Below are 22,946 nucleotides of genomic sequence, written 5' to 3'. Positions count from 1 at the left end.
CCTGTAACTTTAGGAAACTTAAACGCAGTCGAGATGGATCACATTTTACTGTATTTAGCTGGTTTGCTGTCGATGGACTGGCACTTACGTAGCGCTGTTCTAGTCTTATTGACCAGAAACACTGGGGGCATTTTGGGGTACGTAATGAGGACCGGAGGCAGCAAACACTGAAGTTCCAATTAGCAAAAACCCTGATCCTCTCAACCTCCTGAAATTTTAAGAACAAAACCCAGAGGACGGACCTGTCGCTCCACCTTACAGACGCGACCCAGCATGCTCATGTCCTCCAGTATATCGCCATCAGAGAGCAGCTTGTCTCTAATCTTCTTATCCAGAGGAATTTGGCCCTTCCCAAGGATTTGGTCCACCCTGAAATGCACAGAAATACAAGCAAACACAATAAGATATTAATTTTAAAATGTACAAAGGAGGACTACAAAAGGAAGGAAAATTAGAACCGTTTATCTAAAGTAAACCTTTCCCCGAATAAAACAAATCCAAACACGAGAGATTATTCTTCCTCACTGGACTTCACACTTCCAAACATTACCAACCAGATTACATTTTACCAATTAACAATACAACTTTTTATTTCAGACTCTAAACATTAGAGTCTTATATTTTGGTTTACACATGATTATATTTATGTCTAAATGCTAAATCCAGTCAGGCTCTGTGGGATCTGGTTAATAAAGTCTGTTTGTGTTAAAGCTGACAGAGAGCACAGAAAAACTGAGCCAAGATCATGCAATCACGAGTTCACCAAAAGGAAGAAGAAAAAGTCAGGTGTGGACACCCTGTATGTCACCACTAAATCATGCTAGAAGAAAAGGGGATCGAGCACTACACCGGGAAGTTAGATCTGGATTCTAAAACTGTATTTTTACAGGAGGAAGCGAGAAGAGTTACGACACTCGTTCATTGTAAATCAGTCCAATTTCAAATAAGAAATGTAATTCAGGATAAGATGGGCAGGAACCGAATGATTCACGCTCCTCTTGAATATGAAACATGCAGATCAAATGTAGACGATCTGGGGATTGTAATTGTGGACTGGATCCAAATATAGACAAGACCAGCCTCCATGTAACATTTTAAACATTTTACTAAAAAAAACAAAAAACATTTTGCGTAAATTTAAGGACTGTTACAGCTTTCTCTATTCTAATCTTACAGATGTTTTCATATATTACAGTGAGGTCATGGCAGGTTGAAGTTATTTGTGGCTGGAGCTTGCTGGCCTGTGTTAGACTCTACTCGTGACTACGAGATGTGGTTAAAAAAAAAGAAGCATGTTGACAGGCCCTCCACCCTTTGCAAGTCGGATTGGCTCATCTGCAGCAACAGAGTGCACACAGCATCAGCAGGGGGCAGTGTTGCAACAGCAATGACAGGTGAAACCTTCTGGTGTGTGATTGGAGTGTGTCTAAAACATGTTAGCATCACATTGCAAACTCCTTTCCCAGAACAGAAGTCAATTTACTTAAGAGATCTGTTAGTGGCTGGTTAGTAGCAGATATACCAGGACGTGTTTGTGTGTGGGAGCAGAGTGTGGCTCGAAGCTCAGTTAATTCAGGCTTTAGCTCGTCAACCAGGGGCCTCATTTATCAAATCATCAGAGGAAAAAAGCTCCAAACCTGCAGACAACTTGGATTTATCATGCATATAAAGGCACAGCTGTGCACAGCTGTGGTGACAAATCCTGAACTTTCAACCCCCTAAAAGCCTCGGGTGGCACATGTGGAACAAGTAGTGAAGGTAAAGGCAACAAAACAACACTGGCAGCAATGTAAAGGTCCTGATTAACAAAGACAAGCAAATCTATCAGTTTTATGGAGGACTGGAAGGAGTAGTACTGCACTGCACTGTGTCAACTCAAGCTGATTTAGGCTTCATCTGTCCCCTTCCTGACAAACCTGCCAGTCTCTTAGGACACACAGCATGCTTCAGGGGCTTACATCATTGTTAAATGGTAAGCTGAAATCCTTTGAGTTTGGGATTTATAGAGCTGTGTTTGTAATTGTTCTTCAATGTGAAAACTGTACACATAAAAATAGTTTAATGTCCTGGTGAGCAGTGAAAACAAGGGTCATTCAGAAAAGTTTCCAAGCAGTGCTACTAAGTGAATTTTGGATCAAGAGGGACTTTGCCTGTCCAAAATCAGAAGTGAGATGTTGGCACAGCTGAAGTATAGTATTATGTACTCGTCAGCCACTCAACACCATCTACAAAGGAGGTCCCCGCAGTCCTTAGACATGCACGCTGCACACCATCCATTTCTCTATTTCATCTCTGGTGAGCCAGGCTCAGCAACTGCCGGTTTCTATGGATCAGTTGATCCAGACCTAACTATATGCTTTGTCAAAGGGAAACTTTTAAGCCTAATCTTAAAAGTGGAATCCAAACTGGGAGTTTCCACAGAAGAGGGGCCTGAAAGCTGAAGGGTCTACCTCCCATTCTACTTTTAAATACTCTAGGAACCATAAGTCAGCCCACAGTCTGAGAGGGAAGTGCTCTAATGGGTTTATATGGTACTATAAGGTCATTAAAATAAGATGGGGCCTTTTAAATTTGATTCTGGATTTAACAGGAAGCCAATGAAGGGAAGCCAATATGGGGGCAATTATGCTCTCTCTTTCTAGCAAAAAATGAACTCAACAGTTATACTAATTGTCCCGAGTGCATGTTTTGTAAACCTCATTGCCATCAATTCTCCATGAAGGGGCGGTCAGGTATGCTGGACTAACGAATGGTTGATAAATGAGGCCGCACTTTGTTTTCCTTCACGTTTCTGAGAACAAACCAGCTCCTGAATTGTGCGACTGAGGAGTGAACTGAACCCATGTGACATGCGAATGACAGAGTAGGTGGGTAGATTGAGTAAGTTGGGGGAATTCTGACCCCTGGGTGGAGTTCTTCCTCCCCTGGCTGTAATAGACAGACAGGGAGGGGGAGGAAAAGGCCTTGGCTCGGCTGCTCAGGGGCTGTGGGCCTACTATCATGTCCAGCCTGGAGAGAAGCAAACACAGGTACAAACATGCAAAAACACAAACTGCAAAAAGAAAAAAACAGCGTGAGATAAACCCATGCATGTATAAGGAATGCATACACACATGCAGATCTTTTGCAGTACAATGTCCGTCCTACCTGGTCTGCAGGCTCTTGATGCGGCACAGCATGTCCAGGTGACCGGCAGAGTACTGTTCGATCACGTCCTTCACATCATACGGACGCAGCGTCTCCTTAAACTTCTTCTTGGCTACATGAAACTTCATGATCCTGCATGAACAGCACAGAAGTTCATAAATTCACCAGAAGGGGGAGCTGTGGTCCAGCCGTGACACTGCCAGCCTGAGCTAATGTAAACAAATTAAAGCCTGCATTTATTTTGATAGTGCTTAATGGTGCTTTTAATGTGTCGACCTGTTTGTTCACAGCATTTCAAACGCTCAGAACAACCACTTTCTCAGAAAAAAGGCAGATTTTAGCTGCATGTGTATGTGGATGGAAACACCTGTGGAGCACTGAGGCTGAATTCAAGGGAACGTGGCTGAAAGTGGAGAGTCAAAGGGGTCGGAAACAATGAAAACATGCTGGATTATATTGTCACAGCCTTCTGATATACAGTTTTGGTCCATGTGAATGCTTCAAAATATCAAAAATATTTAATAAGATGCTCAGCCAGCATCATTTCATAGAGCAAAACAGGGGGTCCTGATGATGTAGTTTACATGTACATACCACTGAGCCTTCTGACACGAAATGTGATGCATATAAAAATGTACAAGTGACAAGTTATGAGGTGAGTGGCATACCTGGCTTCTGCTATTGTCAGATTGACTCAAAGAACATTTTTGCTGCAGCTGCAAATCTCATTTAGTGACTTCCTGAATTTGCCGTACCCCCGACTTACCTTCGCATCTCTGTGCTGTCATGTGGTTTCAGAATGTGAGACTGTTGTGAGTGAGTGCATACACAAAACTCTACTATGGGCTTGAACATTCGTTTTCCTTTGGGTGCATTCTGCGTAAGGAAGCTCGTTAGCTTGCAGGTGCCATGGAAGTGAGCACGTCTGTTTAGCTTCTTGGCCCCTCAGTGGCCTCGAGTTTGGCACGTAGGACATTTGATTAGTGAATTTACACTTTTCTTTGCACAATAACTGAAGCATATTTAATGAAGCTAATATTTTCAGAATACAAGCCTTTGAAGCGCACTGATGTTTATTTGCTGTATTTCCAGCATTTTTGATCCTACATAATTTTGTAAATACAGCAGGTACCTACGTTAAAGTTGTAGCCTTTAGTGAAGGCTATCGTGACTGATGTGGCTGTGTCACTATTTTCACACCTGTCTGTGTCCACAAAGTGATGCGTGACAGCCAGTTCACTTTATATGTGGAAGCTGGATAAAGGGATGAGGTGAACCACTGATGTTTATTATTGTTTTTTGATAAAACTGAAAGTCTGTCGATGCTCATAAAGTAAAAACTAAAAGAAAAACCAACATGAGGTGTCTTGTTAAGGAGCTCGTTCACCACATGGAGCCACAGAAGCTTCAGCATTATAGTCTTAGTTATTATATATTTAATAATTCAAACACTGAGCTGCTTTTAACTTTTATTGAACTCCTGCTGGTCGGGGACGTATGATGACCTTGCATCTAACAGGCTCTTTAGTTCTTTCAGGACACGAAGGACATGAAGACGTGTCTACTCTTGTTTCCTTGTGACACGATCACCTTACACAGCTTTTAATCCTCCCACTAACCATATTTCCTGATGATCCAAAAATAAACTAACAGAAATAACAACCATCCGGTCACTTTAATCCCCTGAGCTCAATCAGAAGATGGCGGGGGGTTGGTCGCAATCAGGGTTAGTTTGCCTGCAGCCTGGGTCACGGAAAACTGCAGCAGAAGTTAGACTGAAAGAGGAAGTCTCATTTCCTCTGTCTCACCTGACAGCTCGGATGACAGACTTGACCGAGGGCTGCAAGTCCTCCACTGAGATGTCGCAGTGACAGCCCTTCTCATCAAAACCGTCCTCCGCTGTAATGTTGGAGTCTGCTGTTTGGAAGAGAGGTGCAGAAAAGGAGGATTATTTATTTCTGTGATAGCGATGAAGTCACTTTATGCCAATGAGAACATTTTGCATCCACACAAACAACAGATTGCAGTGAGCCGTGTTAGTCTTACTGCTCAAACACACTAACATGCAGTCGCAGAAACTTCAAGTCATGGTTTGCTTTACAAATCACAGTCAAGATGGGTCTGAAAAGAAATGTTCCACCAACTGCAGTTCCTCTAATGGCCACTTGAGGTTGGCTCAAAAAGCGAGTCAGTCCCTCTAGACTCCCATGAATACACGAATAATAACTATACAATGGGCACACTTTTTTATGATGCATCCATTTGCACATTGGTGGAGCCTAAAATTGGGGCGGTTCATGTTTGATTGACAGGTACAAATACATATTTGAAATGTGAAGATCATGCGGTCTGTCTTATCGTGGCTAGCTCATGATTTTAGGTTGTGGTTATGTAGATTGATGGTGCTGTTAGGTTAACAAACTAATGTAGTTGTAAAATGAATTAACCTCCAAAAATCTAACTGACTGCGAGGTTGCAGACCAAGAAAAACTCCACTTCTTCGTAACAGACACAGAGAAAGGTTATGCATTCTGAAAGTGCGTCCTTTGTTCATATGAGACAAAACTAGAGCTCTTCGGCCACAGAAACGCTGCTTATGTTTGGAGAAAGAAGGGAGAAGCAGACAACCCAAAGAACACCGTCTGCACAGGGAAACACGATGATGGGAGCATGCTTTAGTGCATCTGGAACTCGGAATCTCATCAAGGTTGAAGGTATTGTGACGAAAGTAGTGGTGCAACGGATCAAAAATCTCACGATTCGGATCGGATCACGGTTTTAAGTCACGGATCGGATCAATTTTCGGATCAGCAAAAAAATAAAAAAGACAAAAATTGAACATTTACTTATTTACTTATGGAAGTATTTTTTACATGTTAAAAACATTCAACTCTAGACTCATTCTACGCAATTATTTAAAATAAAAAAATGGTACAATATAGGGCAGTATAGGGCTTTGTAACTACCACTCAATTCACTTTTATTTATAAAGCGCCATATCACAACAACACAGTCGCCTCAAGGCGCTTGATATTGTTAGGTAGACCCTACAATAATACATACCGCTCATTATATCGCACTCCGCTGTGATATAACGAGCTGTCATGGTCACGTAGCTTTCCGTTGCCCTGGAGCTCCACCCATTTGTAGTAGTTAGGGCAACAGAAGATTCCTGGGACAGTTCAGCCATAACTTAAATCTTTTCCTGCTCATACATGCCTGGGTACGATCTTGTCACTAAAGTGGACGCGCAACGGGATATCATAGCGTGGCTCAAGCACGTGCATCATAGTTTAAACCCCTTGTTTTGCACAATGGAATACGGCCTCCCGTCTGCAGCGAAACACTCCAATAGCTTTTGTATTAGCTTTAGCCCGGTCGGACTGGGCATGAAAGGGCTGCTTAAGTACCGCAAACTCCTCTGCTCCTCCACTTGGACCGCTAGCGCTGGCCATAACTATCGCTTGACAGACCCACCATGCGCTCTGTGGAGTGGGATCAGTTTGGATTACGGATCAACTGTGATCCGTTGCACCACTAGACGAAAGAAGGATATGTGAAGAAGAAAACATCAAGCAGTCAGCAGGCAAAACCAGGTTTGGGTAATAGCTTTGTCTTCCAATATGACAACAACTTCAAATTTGCATCACTCCTGCTGAAGAACATCTGACGAATACTTTGACCCTGGTAGTTTTTGTAGTTTTGGACAATTCCAGCTGTTTTTAGACAGAAACTCTAAACAAAACCTGCTCATCACCAGGTCACTGTTTAGTTTCAGAATAAGTTACCACCTCGATGTAACAGGTAAAAAGTGACTCAAGACTCATAAGAGACTAAACTCGGACTTTAAGCTCAACACAGCTTACTAATCCATTGACCTTCACTTTGTAGTTACACGCCTCTGCTGGGCTGTGGGGATCTCTGTGAGCTGGTGGAAAATCTGGAGTCTAAATAGTTTAAAGCACAGATCAAAGCTGTCCAAAATCCAGAGATTCACCTTAGTGTCATGGGGTAATAAAGCATTAAAGGTTTAGAAAGACTTCATTTTGATTTTCCAAATGGAGCAGGAACCCTGAGCACCCTGAGGAGGTAAGCACAGGGTTAATGCCGTTGATGTGTTCTGTTGAACTAAACACTGTAGATGACCTCAGGAAAGGATCGATTACTCCACAGTATGTGGGTTTTGTCAGACCTGCTGCTGATGAAAAACAGTGCTGATTAATGATTTGCTCCATTAAAAACTTTCCACTAAAATAATTCCTGGTTTCATTTCTAATTAAGCCAGAATGGAAGGGAGATGTTTCCCATCCTCTAATGTCTCACTTAGCCAACATGTCAGCGATCAGACGCAGCGTGGCTAACCAGCCAACCAGTTTGGTTTTGGCTAGCTTGGCTAATGATTCCTCTCCACCAGCAGGCCTCAGCCAGCTGGACGGCTCTGACACCCCATATGGCTCCTGGAGCTCACCACCCCCACCTTCCATCTATCCATCAGTCCGCCCACAACCACCAACTGGCTGTTACCCAGGAGGACTCGCCAGGCCGGCACTGCTAGGCCAAAGAAAGTGAGCACAGCAGCCATCAGCATTCCTCCACTCCGCTGCGTCATTAGTGAGCCAAACCAGTTCTGATGAGCTGGATCGAGAGTCGGTTAAATATGAGCAGTGAGGTTGGGGCAGTTGTGCTTATTTTTATATCTCTGGAACACCTTTCTTTAAATGTGGCACTCAAGGAAGAGCAAGAGCAGCTGTTTGGAGAGGTTACTCACTTCCTGTTAATCCCGCATGACTGAAACTGGCCGATTTTGACTTTGACAGCACACAATGAGCAGCAGTGAATGTAGCCTAATGGCTAAAATAAGTTATTAGACCTGCTCTGAACAAAAAAAAGACATTGAGACATTTCAAAATTTAAATGGAAAAAATTCTAACATCTTTTTTTTTTCCCCTCACAGGAAAAGCAGTTTTGTCCAGTACTATTTATATAACGCAAAAACACAACAACGGGCACCTCAAGTTAAAGACTCCATGATAATAGAGAGAAGATGATGAAACCAAGAAGGCCGTCTTCAGTTTTGGTACGGTAATATGTTACTTAGCATTTATAAGCCACCACTAAAAAGCCAGCATGGTGGAGGCCAGAAGCCAGACTCTAAAACAGGTGATTTTGCTTTGTTAATAATCCACACTGATATAAAATACCGGCAGTGAAAGCAGAATGGCACACGCACCATCAGTGGTGGAGCGGGACTGACTCTTGAGGCGGAGCGACGGTCTGAACCGCGTGCGGTCGTTAAAGCTCCAGCTCTTCTGAACCTTGGCGGGACTGGTGCCCTCTGTGCCAGCGTCAGCCACCGGAGAGCGCCTGTCGTTCACTGATGACGTCTGCCTATTCTTGATGCTCTGACCTCGGGGGCTCGCCATCCTCACCCGCTCCTTGAAACTCAACTTCTGGCTGAAATTAGTGATGAGGAGTAGTACAGAGGGAGATTGGAGCGAGAAGGGGAAAGAAGAAGGAAGTGAAGTGGGGTGGAAATGACAAAGAGGTCAACATGTTTGAGCGATAAATGATTTTCATGATAGCAAAAAGTTATCCTGGAAAAGTGTTCCTTCATAAACTGCTGAACATGGCAGCCATCCATTTAGTATAAGGGCTGCAGGACAGGATGGAGACAGACCAGCATGCATTGCAGCAGATGCTTTAGACAAAATGCAAGCTTTGGTTAGATATGAAGCTTCAGCTGTGTGATGATGCTGGTGGTTTGTTCCTGCAAGTGTGCACAGTATGCCGTCTTGTGTGACCAATTAGTTTACACATCATTAAAAGAGCCAGCGGGTGTCGCACAGTTATATTAAATGTATCGCATGTTTTTATATAAAAGTGTGAGTTTATGGATGAAAATTCATAAGAATTACCTGCAGAGTGTGAACAGGCAGGACCATGAGGTGTGGAGATAATTAGCGAGTGACAGATCCTGTGTTTATGCAGAATGACAGCATGCAAAGCCGTTCGCAGGCGTCAGCCGTGCATCATTTACACGCTGCAGAGGATTAAACAGAAGTCTGTGTTCTTCTTATTGTCACCAAATCAGTGGATTTTGGTCATGAATGTGTTGATTCGTCTCAGTAAATTCTTACTCTTAAACTCAATAGTCTGAGAAAGTCAACAGGATGGCTAATGATTTCATTAAGACGTTATCAGCCAACGAGTGCATCTGCATAATCCTCCTTTCTAATAACTTGTAAAATGAACGTCATGATCTCACTTGTTAGTCTCAACGTGACTTGACACTAATGACTGAGCCCGTGAAGTCATCAGGAAAATGTTGCATGCTAGGTTCTGATTCTAAGCTAACGTTAGCTAGTGTTGCTCACTGCTGACTGTGCCGAGTGGCAGTGAGGCCCTCGAGACTTTGTACCGACTCTGACTCGTATCCCTCGTTAGAAATCAGAGTGCATGATGTAAGAAGTAACTGAGAGTCTCATAGCTGTTAGGTGGCTAGCAATAAGAAGCAATGCTTCTCACCGGTGGAGGGGATGGTACCTGAGATGTCTGTGTGGGTTCTGGTGAATGAAGCGCGGTTTATCGTTTAGGTGGAATACAAGGAGGTGAGTGAAGAAGAAAATGTTGACGGTGCATCACACACACAATCACACACACACACACACACACACACACACACACACACACAGTAATTTCAATCTCACTACATCCAGAGAAAAAGCTAATTAGTTATTTCAGAGGAGCTGCTGAGAACGAAACCTGGCACAGACTAATGACCTGACAGTTAAAAACCAAAATCACAACAGGCACAAATAGCGCATTGCTCAGGCAAATATCAAACAAAAGGCAAATAGTGTGTTACTATGAAGGCGACTGATGTCTCCCTGCAGGGTTTTCTGACTCTGCTCTCTCTGAGGCTGCACAGCCTCCTACAGATACCCATGCACCAAGAATTAGTCAGCATTCCCAAAGAAAAACTTCATGTCACAGGGAGCAGAGATGCTGTGTACCTATGTTTCCGAGCAGTACACCTCCTCAGTAGCTTCTGTTTATTACTATGATTTTTACTAAAAACCAAGGGGAGATAGACACACGGTGATGTGTTACATGAAGCAGAAACAGATGAGAGAAAATCTTTCTGTCTTAAACCCTGGTGCATCTAAACACCACTTTCTTAGTGTAAGCTCTGCAGAATAACTGATTGATGAACCTTTACAGGACTGTATGCATGAAGTCTAGGAAGTACAAAGTAATACGTTTACCGCTGGAGTTTCAATTTGTCGACCACTGACATTTAGAAGCAGCAGAACGGAGGCAAATTGAGCTTAGTAGAGAAAATGAACATCTACAGGACCGTTTGAAAAAGGCTGCAATTTGGTGAGTCACACAGTTCATGCCGATATCCCTCATTTAACTATGTGAATTCAGCTGGGCCATGGCAACAAGTGCCTGAATCACCAGTGAGCGGACAGGGAGCTTTACACAGTCGTGTGGGTTTACTGAAGGTATAAACATGCAAATCCATTTTTGTTTCCCATGTAATGTTTTGGTTTCCTCACTGCCTTTTCTCATATATACTGATTCTGTTAATAAAGCAAGGCAGCTCTGCACTGACTGCACAGTGTGGCGTTTAATCCCTCCTCTCTAGCTCTGCAGTAGAGACATAAATAGAGTTGGGGGTTTTGCAGAACCTCCATCACCTTTTCTACATTGTGGTGTATTTCATAAACCAGGTTCAAAGGGAAAGAGTAATATAAAAAAAAAAGAAAGCACGCCTGCCTTCAGTTCGCAGCGGTGGTTTGCAGACAAACATTTACTCAGTGTTTCATAACTGCAAACACAACATATTACATCACACAGCCTCCACTGCCCTGCACACTGCCCTCCCCAAATGAGTCTATAAATGCATTGGCTCAAAGAGAAACATCAGGAGCACTGATTAAGCAAAATTAAGCAATATTAGGACATAATCACACAGAATAACATTTGTAATAAGTGTGTAATAGATGCCTCAGGCAAGAGGATGGTTTAAAGCATGAGAAAAATGTTGTGTGTGTGTTTTTTCCTGTGTGTGTAGTGAACGTGGTGTGTAAATGATTTTATTTTTTCTCTTTTGGAGAGAAAAAGCAATAAAAAGAAAAAACAGCACCAAACAGAAAGTCAAAACACTGAGTCATACAGAGTGCTTGTGTAAAAGTGGCTGCTTTTCCAGGCAACACATCATCACCCTTATGGCCTTCAGCTCCTGTTAGGGCACCTGTTCTGTCTGGGTGACCATGCAGGTCGCACAGAAGTGTGGCGGAAAGAGCCCTCAAAGACGGCCGGCCATTGTTTGAACATAACGATGCAGATCACGAGTGTATTAACAGAACTTCTTCAGCTTTGCTGCTGATTTCTCAGCGCTCATTCGTTTGCATTAGAGCATTGCAGGAAATGCTTTGTACCTTCTACTGAATTTAAGTGAGTGATAAAAATAAAAGCTGCACCACATTTTTGATGTCATGCAACATAAGGTACATCCGGTGTAGCTAAGTTGTCCTAAAGGCGATGACACGTCATTAGAATAGAAAGTAAATATGGGCGTGGCCATGGAGAATCACTAATGAGTGAGCTGCAAAGTGCAGATGAAGGTTGAAAAAGAAGTGCCACAATAACATCGGTTCCTCTAACAACCGGTGTCCAAGGAGTCCGGCTGTACAGCAGAAATAAACACATTTATAGCCTGATACCTAAAACCATTTCGGCCTCTATAGATTGATTCCCCCTTCATAACATTGTTGAGGTGTATCTTATAGCCGTCATTCATCTTTGATCTGCAGGCAGGAGTTAGAAACTCTAAAATCTAAAGCTGACTTTTCAAGGTAATCTAAAAACTCAAGTACTTACAAACATTTGACTAAAAACAAGAAGAAAAAGCCGTGAAAATAAAATTCAGGCACTCAGTTATTTTCAGGTAAATTTCCCAAGTGGTCACACGTGGTACTGCGCCGCATCAGCTTTGTTGATACATTCTCTGATTTGACGCCCAGCCCTATTTCCAAGTCATGGACTTACAACACTACGTAACACAGCGAAGGTCAAACAGTCACAAACCTTGTGGTCGACTCTCCCTGCTCCTTCCTGCAGCAGACAGATCAGAAAAGGAAAGATATTTGAGAACACATCTTTTCATAAAACTTCAGTAATAGTACAGTGCTTATATCAAAATACTGGTGCTTTTGCAAGTTTTAGCCCATTTATTAGAAATCTCATATGTTGTATTAAAGAGAGTTTAACTAATATTTTCCACTTTGTCTTGCATCAGTTTTTGTATGGTAAGTTATGTAATCTACCACAGTGAACAGTCTTTTTTGGTCAAAGTTACAATGTTATTGCAAGGTAATACAGTGCACCATTTTTTATTTTGCAGCTTGGTCTATTCCAAGACCAAGGAATATTGGGTATCTAACCCATTATTACAGGACGTTCATTTTCTGCACAACCGCAGTGAGAGCCTGGTTCACACTACCGGAAATAATTTGGACCCGGGCACAGTGGAAGCTGCCCTCTGCCAGGTTGCCCTTGGTCATTAATACTGGTCATAACCTTCTAGAACAGGGGTGTCAAACTCAAATACACAGTGGGCCAAAATTCAAAACTGGAACAAAGTCGCGGGCTAACATTAATATTTATTGAAAAATCTTCCTCCAGATATAAGAATGAATCTTTTGTTATGGACTCAAACAAGTTTTGCTGAAAAACTGAATATGGAACAAGCAAAGCTTAATACTAAACAATATATATATTAGCTGTATAATACCAGTAGGCCAGCTCTAATAGTAATTTGGTATGGCTTCGCGGGCCAAATGTAATTAGGCTGCGGGCCAAATTTGGCCCACAGGCCAGAGTTTGACACCTATGTTCTAGAATTTCTAGGCAAAGCCAAGGGGGCAGGGTTCAGAGTTCAGGGTTTAGAGTTCAGATGAGGTTCCTTCGAAGGGTGGCAAGACTCTGGATGGAGCATGAGGAGCTCAGTAAGTCAGGAAGGACTCTGCTTAGAGGTGCTTCTCCATCACATGAACAGGAGCCAGCTAGAGTGGTTCAGGTATCTAACCAGGACATATCCTGGCACCTCCTAGGTGAGGATGAGGTTAGTCCAACTAGCAGGAGATCCAGACCCAATAAGTGTCAAAGTTTTTGTGAAGTGGATGCATTATTCCACATAATAACATGAACTCGTTTGGCTTAATGAGAACCAAGAAACCAGTTTATAAAGCACACCCTGACGTGTACTGGACAGTGAACCTGCTGGATGCGCTTCATGTTGGGTAATGCAGGTTGTGCCTCATATACTTAGCACCGAGGCTTTTCCAGGCAGCTGATTTCTATGTTTACTTTTGCTTTGCAAACCTTTTCAGCGTGTAAAGTTAGCGCGGCCTCAGCAGTAGTGTTAACGGCAAATGCGAATTCTTCTTTAACGGCAACATCATAAATGCAAAGTTTATGTCCACAGTGATGAATGACACACTCAGCATGTTTAAAAACTCCTTTACTCTCCAGTTGAAGTCGTGATGATGTGAGCTTTAGGAATTCATTAAAATACAAGTTATACATGATTTATAACCGAGGAGCTAAAACCTGCAAACGCACCAATGTGTTCAGCATGATAGGGAGATTTCTGCATCACAAGCTTTGCCAGCAGCTGTTTCTTTCACACATGCAGAGGATTTGAAGGCCGCAACACATCGATCAATAAGAGGCCTGATGGTGGAAGCCTTAACAAACAGCAGACTCACTACAAACATGCAGGTTCATGCACACTAAAGCAGCAGCAGCGAGAGAAGAAAGTGACTTAAGGACTGCATGTTTCACACATTACTCCTTTAAATAAAGTAATCATAAAGCTATAACTGTACATTATATGTAACCATCTGCAATGCATTTATTGTATACATTGCAGATAGCTGTCCCAATATTTCCAGGCTCCACAGATTGCTTTCAAAAGCACATAGGAGGGGTGGAAAACAAACCCCAATCACTGGGTGTTTGCAGGGTGTTTAGGATGGATACCAAAAAATGCACAAATCATAAAATTTTAAAAATGTTCTTTAACCAAAGAAGAAAAGCTCCCCATTTCTATAATTCAAGGTGCATAACTAGCTCGAGTATTAACGTTTAGCAGCTTGGTTAGATGCCTGGATTATATCACAGAACTGTGGATAATTTTAAACAGAGTATTTAAATGTAAGTGCATAAAACTCATAAATGCCAATACTAAAACATGAAGGGAGGCGAGCTTTTAAGGGCAGCTTTTCTGCTTTTATCATGTGCTGTTTGGGACGATACCAGTCATTTCCCACAGCACGTGCCATCACACTGTGATGACCTGTCATTTTGACTTTCATTTAAATAAAAACATTATTGTGCCAATTGAACCCATGTGGGTTCTAGAGATTTATGATCTTTTCTAAAATGTGTAGTAACAGTACGTGGGATTATAGCAGTCGTGCAGCGTATGTTGAGGTCTTTTATTCTGAAAGGAACAGGAAGAAGCTCTTTTTAGATATACGTTACATAGAGCAAAGCAGGTTTTGGTACAGACTGGGCAGCTTCATGAATAAAGTGCTCGTCTTAGGTCAATTTAAAAAATAGAATTTGCTAGCTGGAGTAGACACGGTATGATTTATGAAATAATAAATCAGAGGCAGGGATGTTTCTGAAACTTTCTTAGTCATAAAAAATATTCAGGAACTGCATAGTTAAATCTTTTACCTCACAGGGTATGAAACACAAAACCTCAGGAGCTTCTTTTCCAGCACATGTTCAAATTCTGATCTAGTCCCAACAAACTAAACATGAAGTCCATGATGTTTGTGTGGGACAACATGGGTGATGAGATTAATGCTAAAATGTAGATTGAATTTTTTTGACATTGAGACAATTTAAGAAAAGGAACACAGCTTGCAGTTTTTTTTAAACTTAATTCCATTTTCCCAACTTTTATAAGCAGAAGTAGAAGCTAAAGTTTGTTTTTATGCTGTTATGCGACAGGTATGTCAGCTGCTGCCGTGCCTGGAAATTATCTTTGAGTTCCAGCATCCTTGAGTCAGCACATCTGTTGGTGAGGTGTGTTTACGTTTGTGAACTGGAGCCAATAAAAATTTGGCCTCAATATGTGGGGACACGAATAAAAATAATGTGTGGTCCCATTTAAAGTGTGACACCTTAAGACAGAAACCAGGTGAGGCGCAAACATGGAACCTGTGAATTGGCCTTCAAGCGGTTTCTGAATGCTGAGAAGCACCTGCAGCCAGGCAACACTCCTACGACTCAGACAAAAACATGTCAACTTTGGTGACGCGGTCCAAACGGTTATAAAGAACACGTGAACACCAAGGATGATTCGGATTGGGCTTTTTAGAAACTTGTTCTGACACCGCTCACACAAAGTCAGGTAGGTGAAAGGAGAACTTTCATGTCATGACTTGTTTTGAGCAGACGCGCATCTCACATGGTGATATGAGCATTTAAAGTTTACCCAGAATGCACTTTTTGAAGTGAATTCTCTGGGGCGTCTGTTCCTCTACACTGCAGACATTAAAGTTGTGTTACTGAATACGATCTGAAATGCTAGGATGTATCACGAGATACTGAAGCTCAGAGATGGTTATAGAGCAGCGGTGTCAAACTCCAGGCCTCAAGGGTCGGTGTCCCTGGGTCAGCAGACCTGAATCAAATGATTACTTCATTACCAGGCCTCTGGAGAACTTTTTAGGAGGTAATTTATCCATTTAAATCAGCTGTGTTGGATCAAGGACACATCTAAAAACTGCAGGACACCGGCCCTCGAGGCCTGGAGTTCCCCACCCCTGTTGTTGTAGAGAAAAACAAATCTTACTTAAATAAAACCTTGATTGTGACACTCGTGGTGATTTGGTAGCAGTTTTTAAAAGAGATTAAATGTGATTTTCAGTCCTGAAGGTTTCATGTGGATATAATAAATACTGACACTTAAAAAGCCTTTAATTTAAAATCATCCCTTTTGTACTTTGAGGGCTGTAAAATTTGAAAAGATTCGCACTATGAAGGTAAAATTACGTATGGTTTTATTATAAATACCAACTTTCCTGTCATTGACAGTAATATGAAGAACCACTTGATGGAAGTTGACGGTTTGACGGCACTGGGGGAAATTTCTCAACTCTTTCCGCATCCCTCATCATTTTCTGTAAAAAAGCTGCACTACAGCTAAAGCTTGACACACTGACAGACTGAAATAGGTGCGTCCCTCTAAATCACTCTGGGCCCTGGGCTTTTGAGAAGATGAGGGCTTTGAGTTCAAAAAGCCAGATTGGGTCATTGAAGCCACAATTGGAGTCATAAATAGACGTGCTATGAAAGGGTGACGGCTAAAATTGCTGCCTTGGTCCCTCAAAGTGGCGAAAGTTCCTGGCCCGTTGAGCACTCAGCGCACAGACGGAGACATTTATAGAGAAGCAGATGAAGGAGTCAGCTTTTTTTTTTTTTTTTTTTTTACATTAATGGAGCCTGGAAATTGTCTGTCATTTATAAATTAAAATTCTAAAATCACTTCTTCTATAAATTTTCAATAAAGAGAAAAAAAGCAGATACGTAAAACGACAGGACAGAGCAGGAAAAGTGAATAATCCAAAGAGGATCTAAATGAACTTTAAATTTGCAAAGTTGAAGTGCAGGAAAGGAATGTGGCACAGACACCAAATACAGACACCAGCTGCCATAGTTGTACCTACTTTGTAGGGCTGCAGGTATGCAACGCCTTCAAGTGAGGCTTCCAGGTAGCAATGGAAACCGAGTTCTCATCAGCCGCATAACTACGCCAAACACACTGCATGCAGAATACACAAAAAAAATAGGTGGAAGGGAAAAATTAAAAGACCCCCCTCCCAGAAAAAAATCGATAAACAGACAGAAAAAAGGTAAAAAAACAAACCAAAAGAAAAACAAGGCCCCAGAGGGAGTCAGGAGAAGAGGAGAAAAGAAAAGAAAGTAAAAAAAGAGCTGATTAGTGAAAACTAAAACACGGATTTGTCACACGTCTGGGGTCGGCCGGCGGTCAGGCATGGATACATGCCTGTGGATAGGCAGGAGGCTCTCATAGTGCCGCCACGTGGCGTCCAGGTAGGGCCTGGTGCTGTCGGTGGAGTAATAACGCCACGCAGCCTGGTACAACATGGGGATGCACAGGATGAAGAGGAGGAGGAGGAGATGGGAGCATATGATGGACAAAAGGAAAAGGAAGCATGTGGGGAAATATACGAGGAGGTCAATGTGAGGTCAGCACCAGTGAAAGTCAGGATGAAACTAAAGGTGAGTGAAGATCAGGTAGCAGGACGGAGGGGATCGTTGGTGTTTCTGTGCTTTATACCATAGACTGTATATAAAAGACAGACAGTGGGAGGAGTTTTCTCTGTAACTCAGCTCTTGATTTAACATCGCCGTGGTTCCTCAGACCCCAAAAAATAAACAAAAACAAAACAACCATCCCCCCAAATAACCCTGCCAGGCTTTCGGATTGTTTCAGACAATAAGCTCAGTAGGAAGGAAATGTTTTTGACACATTTAAACAATTGCTTTAATCCAAACTGGATTTCATCTGAAAGCTGATGACGAGTCCCAGGTATTTAACCCAGGATTGTCACGTTGGAGTTCGTTCCGGACATGTTGGCCTTGTTTGCGAGTTGTTGTCCCACCCTATCATCATGTCGTTTGTTAAGGTCATATAGGACGAGGACTGAATGTTGTTAGATCGTCTGGAAAGGGACCTCAGGACCGAATCATAGGTGGCAGACAGTTGGAGTTGTCGGACACCACTTCAGTTCAGTGGACAGAGATGCTTTCAGCCACCTACAACACTGACTCCTCATCAGCTTTAAAAACTGAAGAAGCCTTTGGAACGTCAAGAGATCATCTAGATTAGATGAGCTGAACAGACATTTCAAAGCATAAATAAAGTCACACAGTTTTTTTCTCCTTGTCATGAATCTTCCTTGGGCAGTGGTGGTTAGCACAGCTGCCTCACAGCAAAAAGGTCCTGAGTTCAATTCCACCATCATGCTGGGGTCTGTCACACCTATTGGTGTGAATGTAAGTGCGGATGGTTGTCTATGTGTTAGCCGTGGAACATCCCTCGGTTCCACCTGTGCTCGTAACGCCTGCTTTCAAAACGGCAAGAAAAGAAGAAAAACAGGAATCTGCAACCCAAATGGTGATCTCATGGTAGCCATGACCATCTTTTATATACAGTCTATGGCTATACTAGTAGGAGGTGAAAGAGATGATTGAGCTTTGAGAAGATGAGGAGAGAAGTGGGCTGCACAGGGTGACGATATCTGCTTTTCACTGGGTTTCATCGAGTCCACGAAGGAAAAGGACAAAGTGGAGAATGACAGTCGCTTATAGATTTTAACAACACTACAGTGGATTGAATCGTCAACGTTAACGTCTTCATTGTCCAGCCCAAAGCAGAGATATGTGTCAGAGACAAAAGAATAACAGGGTGTCTGTTTTACCTGGATGAGGTAGGCCGCTGGGTTTCTTCTCTTCTCAAAGTGCTTCTGTCTGTGCTGCTCCTGGACCTTCAGGGCAAAGCCTGAACCCAGAATACCCTGAAATGATATAAACAGCAATAAATACACACACCACAAATACACCATGATGTGGTTTCGTGCACTGGTAGCAGTGACTTAAAGAGAGTATCCTAGTGCTCCTGTGCAGGCTTCCAGAAGTTAGCCAATAAGAAGAGAGCAGGCAAGCACTAAAACAGCTTGTTTCAGAGAACTTTTGTCCTCAAGTAGGAACATAATTCAATTTAATGACTGAATTACTGTGACTGGAAATTAACTGAATGTTCTATTACAACAATACAACAATAATTATTATTATAAACTACAATAATAAGGTTGTAAATTTACATTAAAAAGAAGCAAATTTCATAAAAAAGGAAACTTTATGAGAGAAAAAAATGAAAACCTGTTACAGAAAACTGATTCATAAAAAAAGAATAACTTACAGCTGGCAAGGCAAAGAAGGAGATGCCGAGGAGGGCGAACCCCGCGGACAGCATCCGCCCCGTCCACGTCTTTGGCGTCTTGTCTCCGTAGCCGATGGTTGTCAGGGTGATCTGTGAAAACAATGATTATTATCAGGGCCTGATGGATGCTCATATGCAGCCCCTGGCTGTTTAAACAGGGAACTTTTAAACAAATGTTATATTTAAAATTAAAACTTGTGCTGTATCAGAACTTGCAAGTGACCTGGTAACGCCGACGTTGTCTATGACTTATCTAAACATCTACAAGCTATTAGTAGTTTTTTTATTTAACAGTAAGACGTCATTAGTTGGAAATTATAAAGTCATGTGGAATACCTATACCTATATCTACCTATATGAGGCCTGTTTTTAAAGGCATCTTTTAAAGGTTGTAGGACAGAAACTGGTTTCATCTTTTTGTTTGTGACTCAGGCAGCTTTTGCAGTTTTGGTGAAATGGTCCTTTAAGTGATATTAAAAGGGGTTATTTGGTTAGTAGACTTGAAAATGCATCCTCTGCTTTACTTACACTAATCTATTAAGACTGCGTTTATTTCTGTCAGACTGCTCAGTGTTAAATGTCTTCTGGTACGCATCGCTCCATTGTATTTGCATCTTTTTCCTTTTTGCATACAGCCTGATTTTCTCCATACAGAGACATGATTTTAAATGATGCCTTCAAGCACTGCAATCACATCTGAATGATTAAACCTGCGCAGAGGCTTTAACGGGCGTCAGTCTGTGCGGCCTTGGTTCCAAGAACGCTGCTGAAAGCCGGCGGCTCAAATGTTTATTCTGCCTTATCTGAAAAAATAACGTTTTCTAAGGCACAGAATGTGCACTCCTCTTGTCCTTTATGTGCAAAGACCTACCGAGCATCTGATGATGTTGTGCAGATATACACGGAGAGGGCGTTTTGACAATATGAAACCTCAGATTCAATGAAAATGGGACTCAAACATCTCGATGTCAGCAAGTGAAGTTTTAATAGAATTAAAAGAGTTAATTGCAGTAATGATTTAAATTGATGGTACTTAGTGCATCAAAATATGACTGCTGGATAAAAGCATTCTCATGTATTCAACAAAAGCCTGAAAAGGAGCACTTAATGAAGTGTATTCACCATTTAATGACAGGGGCAGATGTATCTGGCCGTGGACTGAAACTGGCAGGAAAACCTTACTTGGCTTTATTACTGTGCCGGTTTTATCTGCCCATCTGTACAGATATCCATCCATCTACCTCTTTGATTTGGAAGCCTGAACATTTTTCATTCAGGCTCTGATTACCATTCATGACAAAGGCTATTTTACACCATTATGAATTTCTGAGCCGGATTAATAATGGTGTTTAACGGAGCCGTGCAGGACTAATGTTTATGGACGGCTGTTGGTGCTCAGAGTCAGAGCTGAACAGGAGATAATAACGGCAAGGATTCTGCTTTTCTGCATCCAGAGCAGGACACACTCATCTGAAAATACTCTGAGTAAAACCCGTACTCTGCTGATGTCCAAGAAAGTCTAACTCAGGAGGGTCAGGTGGCTGCAGAGATTGGCTGACAGCTGGTAAAAAAATCATTTCTATCAGGGCTTTTTACTAAAGTACAGAAATTCCTCCAAACTCACCGTGCCCCACCACAAGGCATCCGCATACGTAGCAAACTCATTGTTGAACTTATTCTCCACAAGGTAGACAAGGAACGAAGAGAAGATGAGGACCAAGAAGCCGATGTACCAGGCGGTTACCAGTTCCTGCAGAAGTCAAAGAGGTCAATCAGAGTTTAATGGTGGAAAAAGGAGCATTTATTTAATGCACATCGACCTAAAACCACTTTTCTCTGAACACTGAGGTCAGAAACAGAAATAAAATAATGACGTGATAGGTCACGACCCTTTACAGAACCTTCCTCTGATGCAGTCCCTTATTGGTTTAGACATAAATATGATAAAACACTGCGACCAACTTCCTGATGTGCTGCTAAAACAGCTGCTGAACTGCCTGCTCTGAACTCTACAAGACCTCTGAATGTGCCCAGTGTTACCTGCAAATCAGGGACTGCAGCTAATCTGACTCATTGCTCTGCTCGAACAACGCTGTAGGAACACAGCTGTGCTGGTGTACACTTTATCAGGAACATTTAGGTAGGTGATGAATGCTCATGAAACCCTCTGTGACCTCAAAATAGCAAGGAAGAGCAATCAAACTATCATGCAGGATTAGTCTACTAGCTTAAAAATAAATAAATACTGCATAACATTTCATCTTTAACACCTTTAATTGTTTTAATCGTATAAACATAGCGTTACAGAAACATCTTGAGATTCCCTGAAGCTTGATCAGAAGCTTGATCTGCAGATGCCCTCCTCGCCTACCTTGCTGTGTGCGTAGACTACAGAGCCCAACAGCTTCCAGGTGCCTCCCCTTCGGTCCATTCGCACCATTCGTAGGATCTGCAGGAAACGCAGGCTTCGCAGGACTGACGTGGCAAAGATGTTGCCCTGGCTACCTGCTGACACCACCGCCACTGACGCTATCAGCACTATGATGTCTGGAATGAAAACACAAAATGACGGCTTACCAGCAGAAGAGGATACAATTCTTTATGAAGCTGCCTTTAAAATGATCTGCACTGATAAATATGTGTTTTCAAACAGAAATAATCTATACAAAGCTACACTATACAGACAAATCTGCTGGGTCACCAACACACTACACCTACAGGAGCTGCCTTGCTACAGGAACCAGGCCGTGAAGCTCCTGGCATGCCAGAGGAAGACGACCACAAAAAGATCAGAAAAACTTGAAATACAGTTTTTATTATGGTGGATTATGAAAACTGATTTTGATGCTAATGCTAGCTGAAGTTTGGACCTCTGCAGTTACTGAGTCAACAGAGCATTATTCATGTTTATGCACTTTACCTTCTCTGTGCTTGATTTTATACACCTGTGACTGAAACACTTGAATTCAAAGGCTCAGAGGTGTGCACCAACACTTGTGCACAGAGTCTATATTTAAAGAAAAAATTTTAACCGAGGGAAAGTTGGCAGAACCGGACTTCCACAGAGTGATAATAAAACATCAGCAGTGCTGAAAGTGGACACACAGAGACCACCTGGAAGTGTAGTTTTTGGTATTTATGGGTGGTGCCAGAGAACTTTATGATCCCAGAAAGGCTTCCCGACTGTGCATTATAACCCTGGAGGCCAGCTTGGCATAAGTTGACCTGCTGTCAGATCTATTTACTGGAGATATATATTACTGTAATACTAAAATTGATTAAATATTCAATATTACTAATATCTGAATGGACTCGAATATACACGCCACATGCCTCTAACGGCCTGTGGAGTGAATCTTACTTGCTTCGGGGTGCCTTGCTTCACTGCCTTCCTTCCATAAACGGTCAGCTACGTAAACATGAAACAAGAGCTCAGAAATTGAGTTTTTTAATCACTAATTTCAACACTCAGCTCGCTGTCGGGCTAGCGATTTTGCGAGCCCTGTATCTGATTGAGGAATCACTCATCTTTGGAAAAGAGAGTTTATTACAGAGAAAAGGCTCTTTCCTAAATAAAAGCTATACTATACGCTTCTTCTGGGCTATATTCTCAGCAGCATATTGTAGCGGGTCAGGGCTGTTCGGGGTTCTGTTTGTACAGTTATGTTTTGTTTATGTTGCCATAGTGACGGGTGACGCCCTCTCGCTGCGACGGTGTGTCCTTCCGGGGTCAGAGGGCGCCCTG

At 42.3% G+C, this 22,946-nt stretch overlaps 1 protein-coding gene across 1 annotated transcript; it reads right to left on the bottom strand.

The window, feature by feature from the left end:
* Window positions 1-200: 200 nt before the first annotated feature.
* Window positions 201-22,644, bottom strand: LOC102210128 (potassium voltage-gated channel subfamily KQT member 5-like; the record flags this gene model as incomplete). Its single annotated transcript, XM_005754938.1, has 13 exons — window positions 201-369; window positions 2,902-3,009; window positions 3,148-3,279; window positions 4,956-5,064; window positions 8,378-8,601; window positions 10,161-10,217; window positions 12,244-12,270; window positions 16,902-16,996; window positions 18,681-18,776; window positions 19,181-19,291; window positions 20,826-20,951; window positions 21,573-21,748; window positions 22,563-22,644. Coding segments are annotated over 13 exons (1,512 nt in total), but the record flags the coding sequence as incomplete, so codon positions are not given.
* Between the last annotated feature and the right edge of the window lie 302 nt (window positions 22,645-22,946).

The sequence above is a fragment of the Pundamilia nyererei genome, unplaced genomic scaffold, assembly GCF_000239375.1.
Source record: "Pundamilia nyererei isolate P.nyererei 1_Seehausen unplaced genomic scaffold, PunNye1.0 scaffold00764, whole genome shotgun sequence".
In the NCBI taxonomy this organism is placed as follows: Eukaryota; Metazoa; Chordata; class Actinopteri; order Cichliformes; family Cichlidae; genus Pundamilia; species Pundamilia nyererei.
Note: the sequence above shows the minus strand (reverse complement) of the source record. Positions and strands in the feature narration are given on the sequence as shown.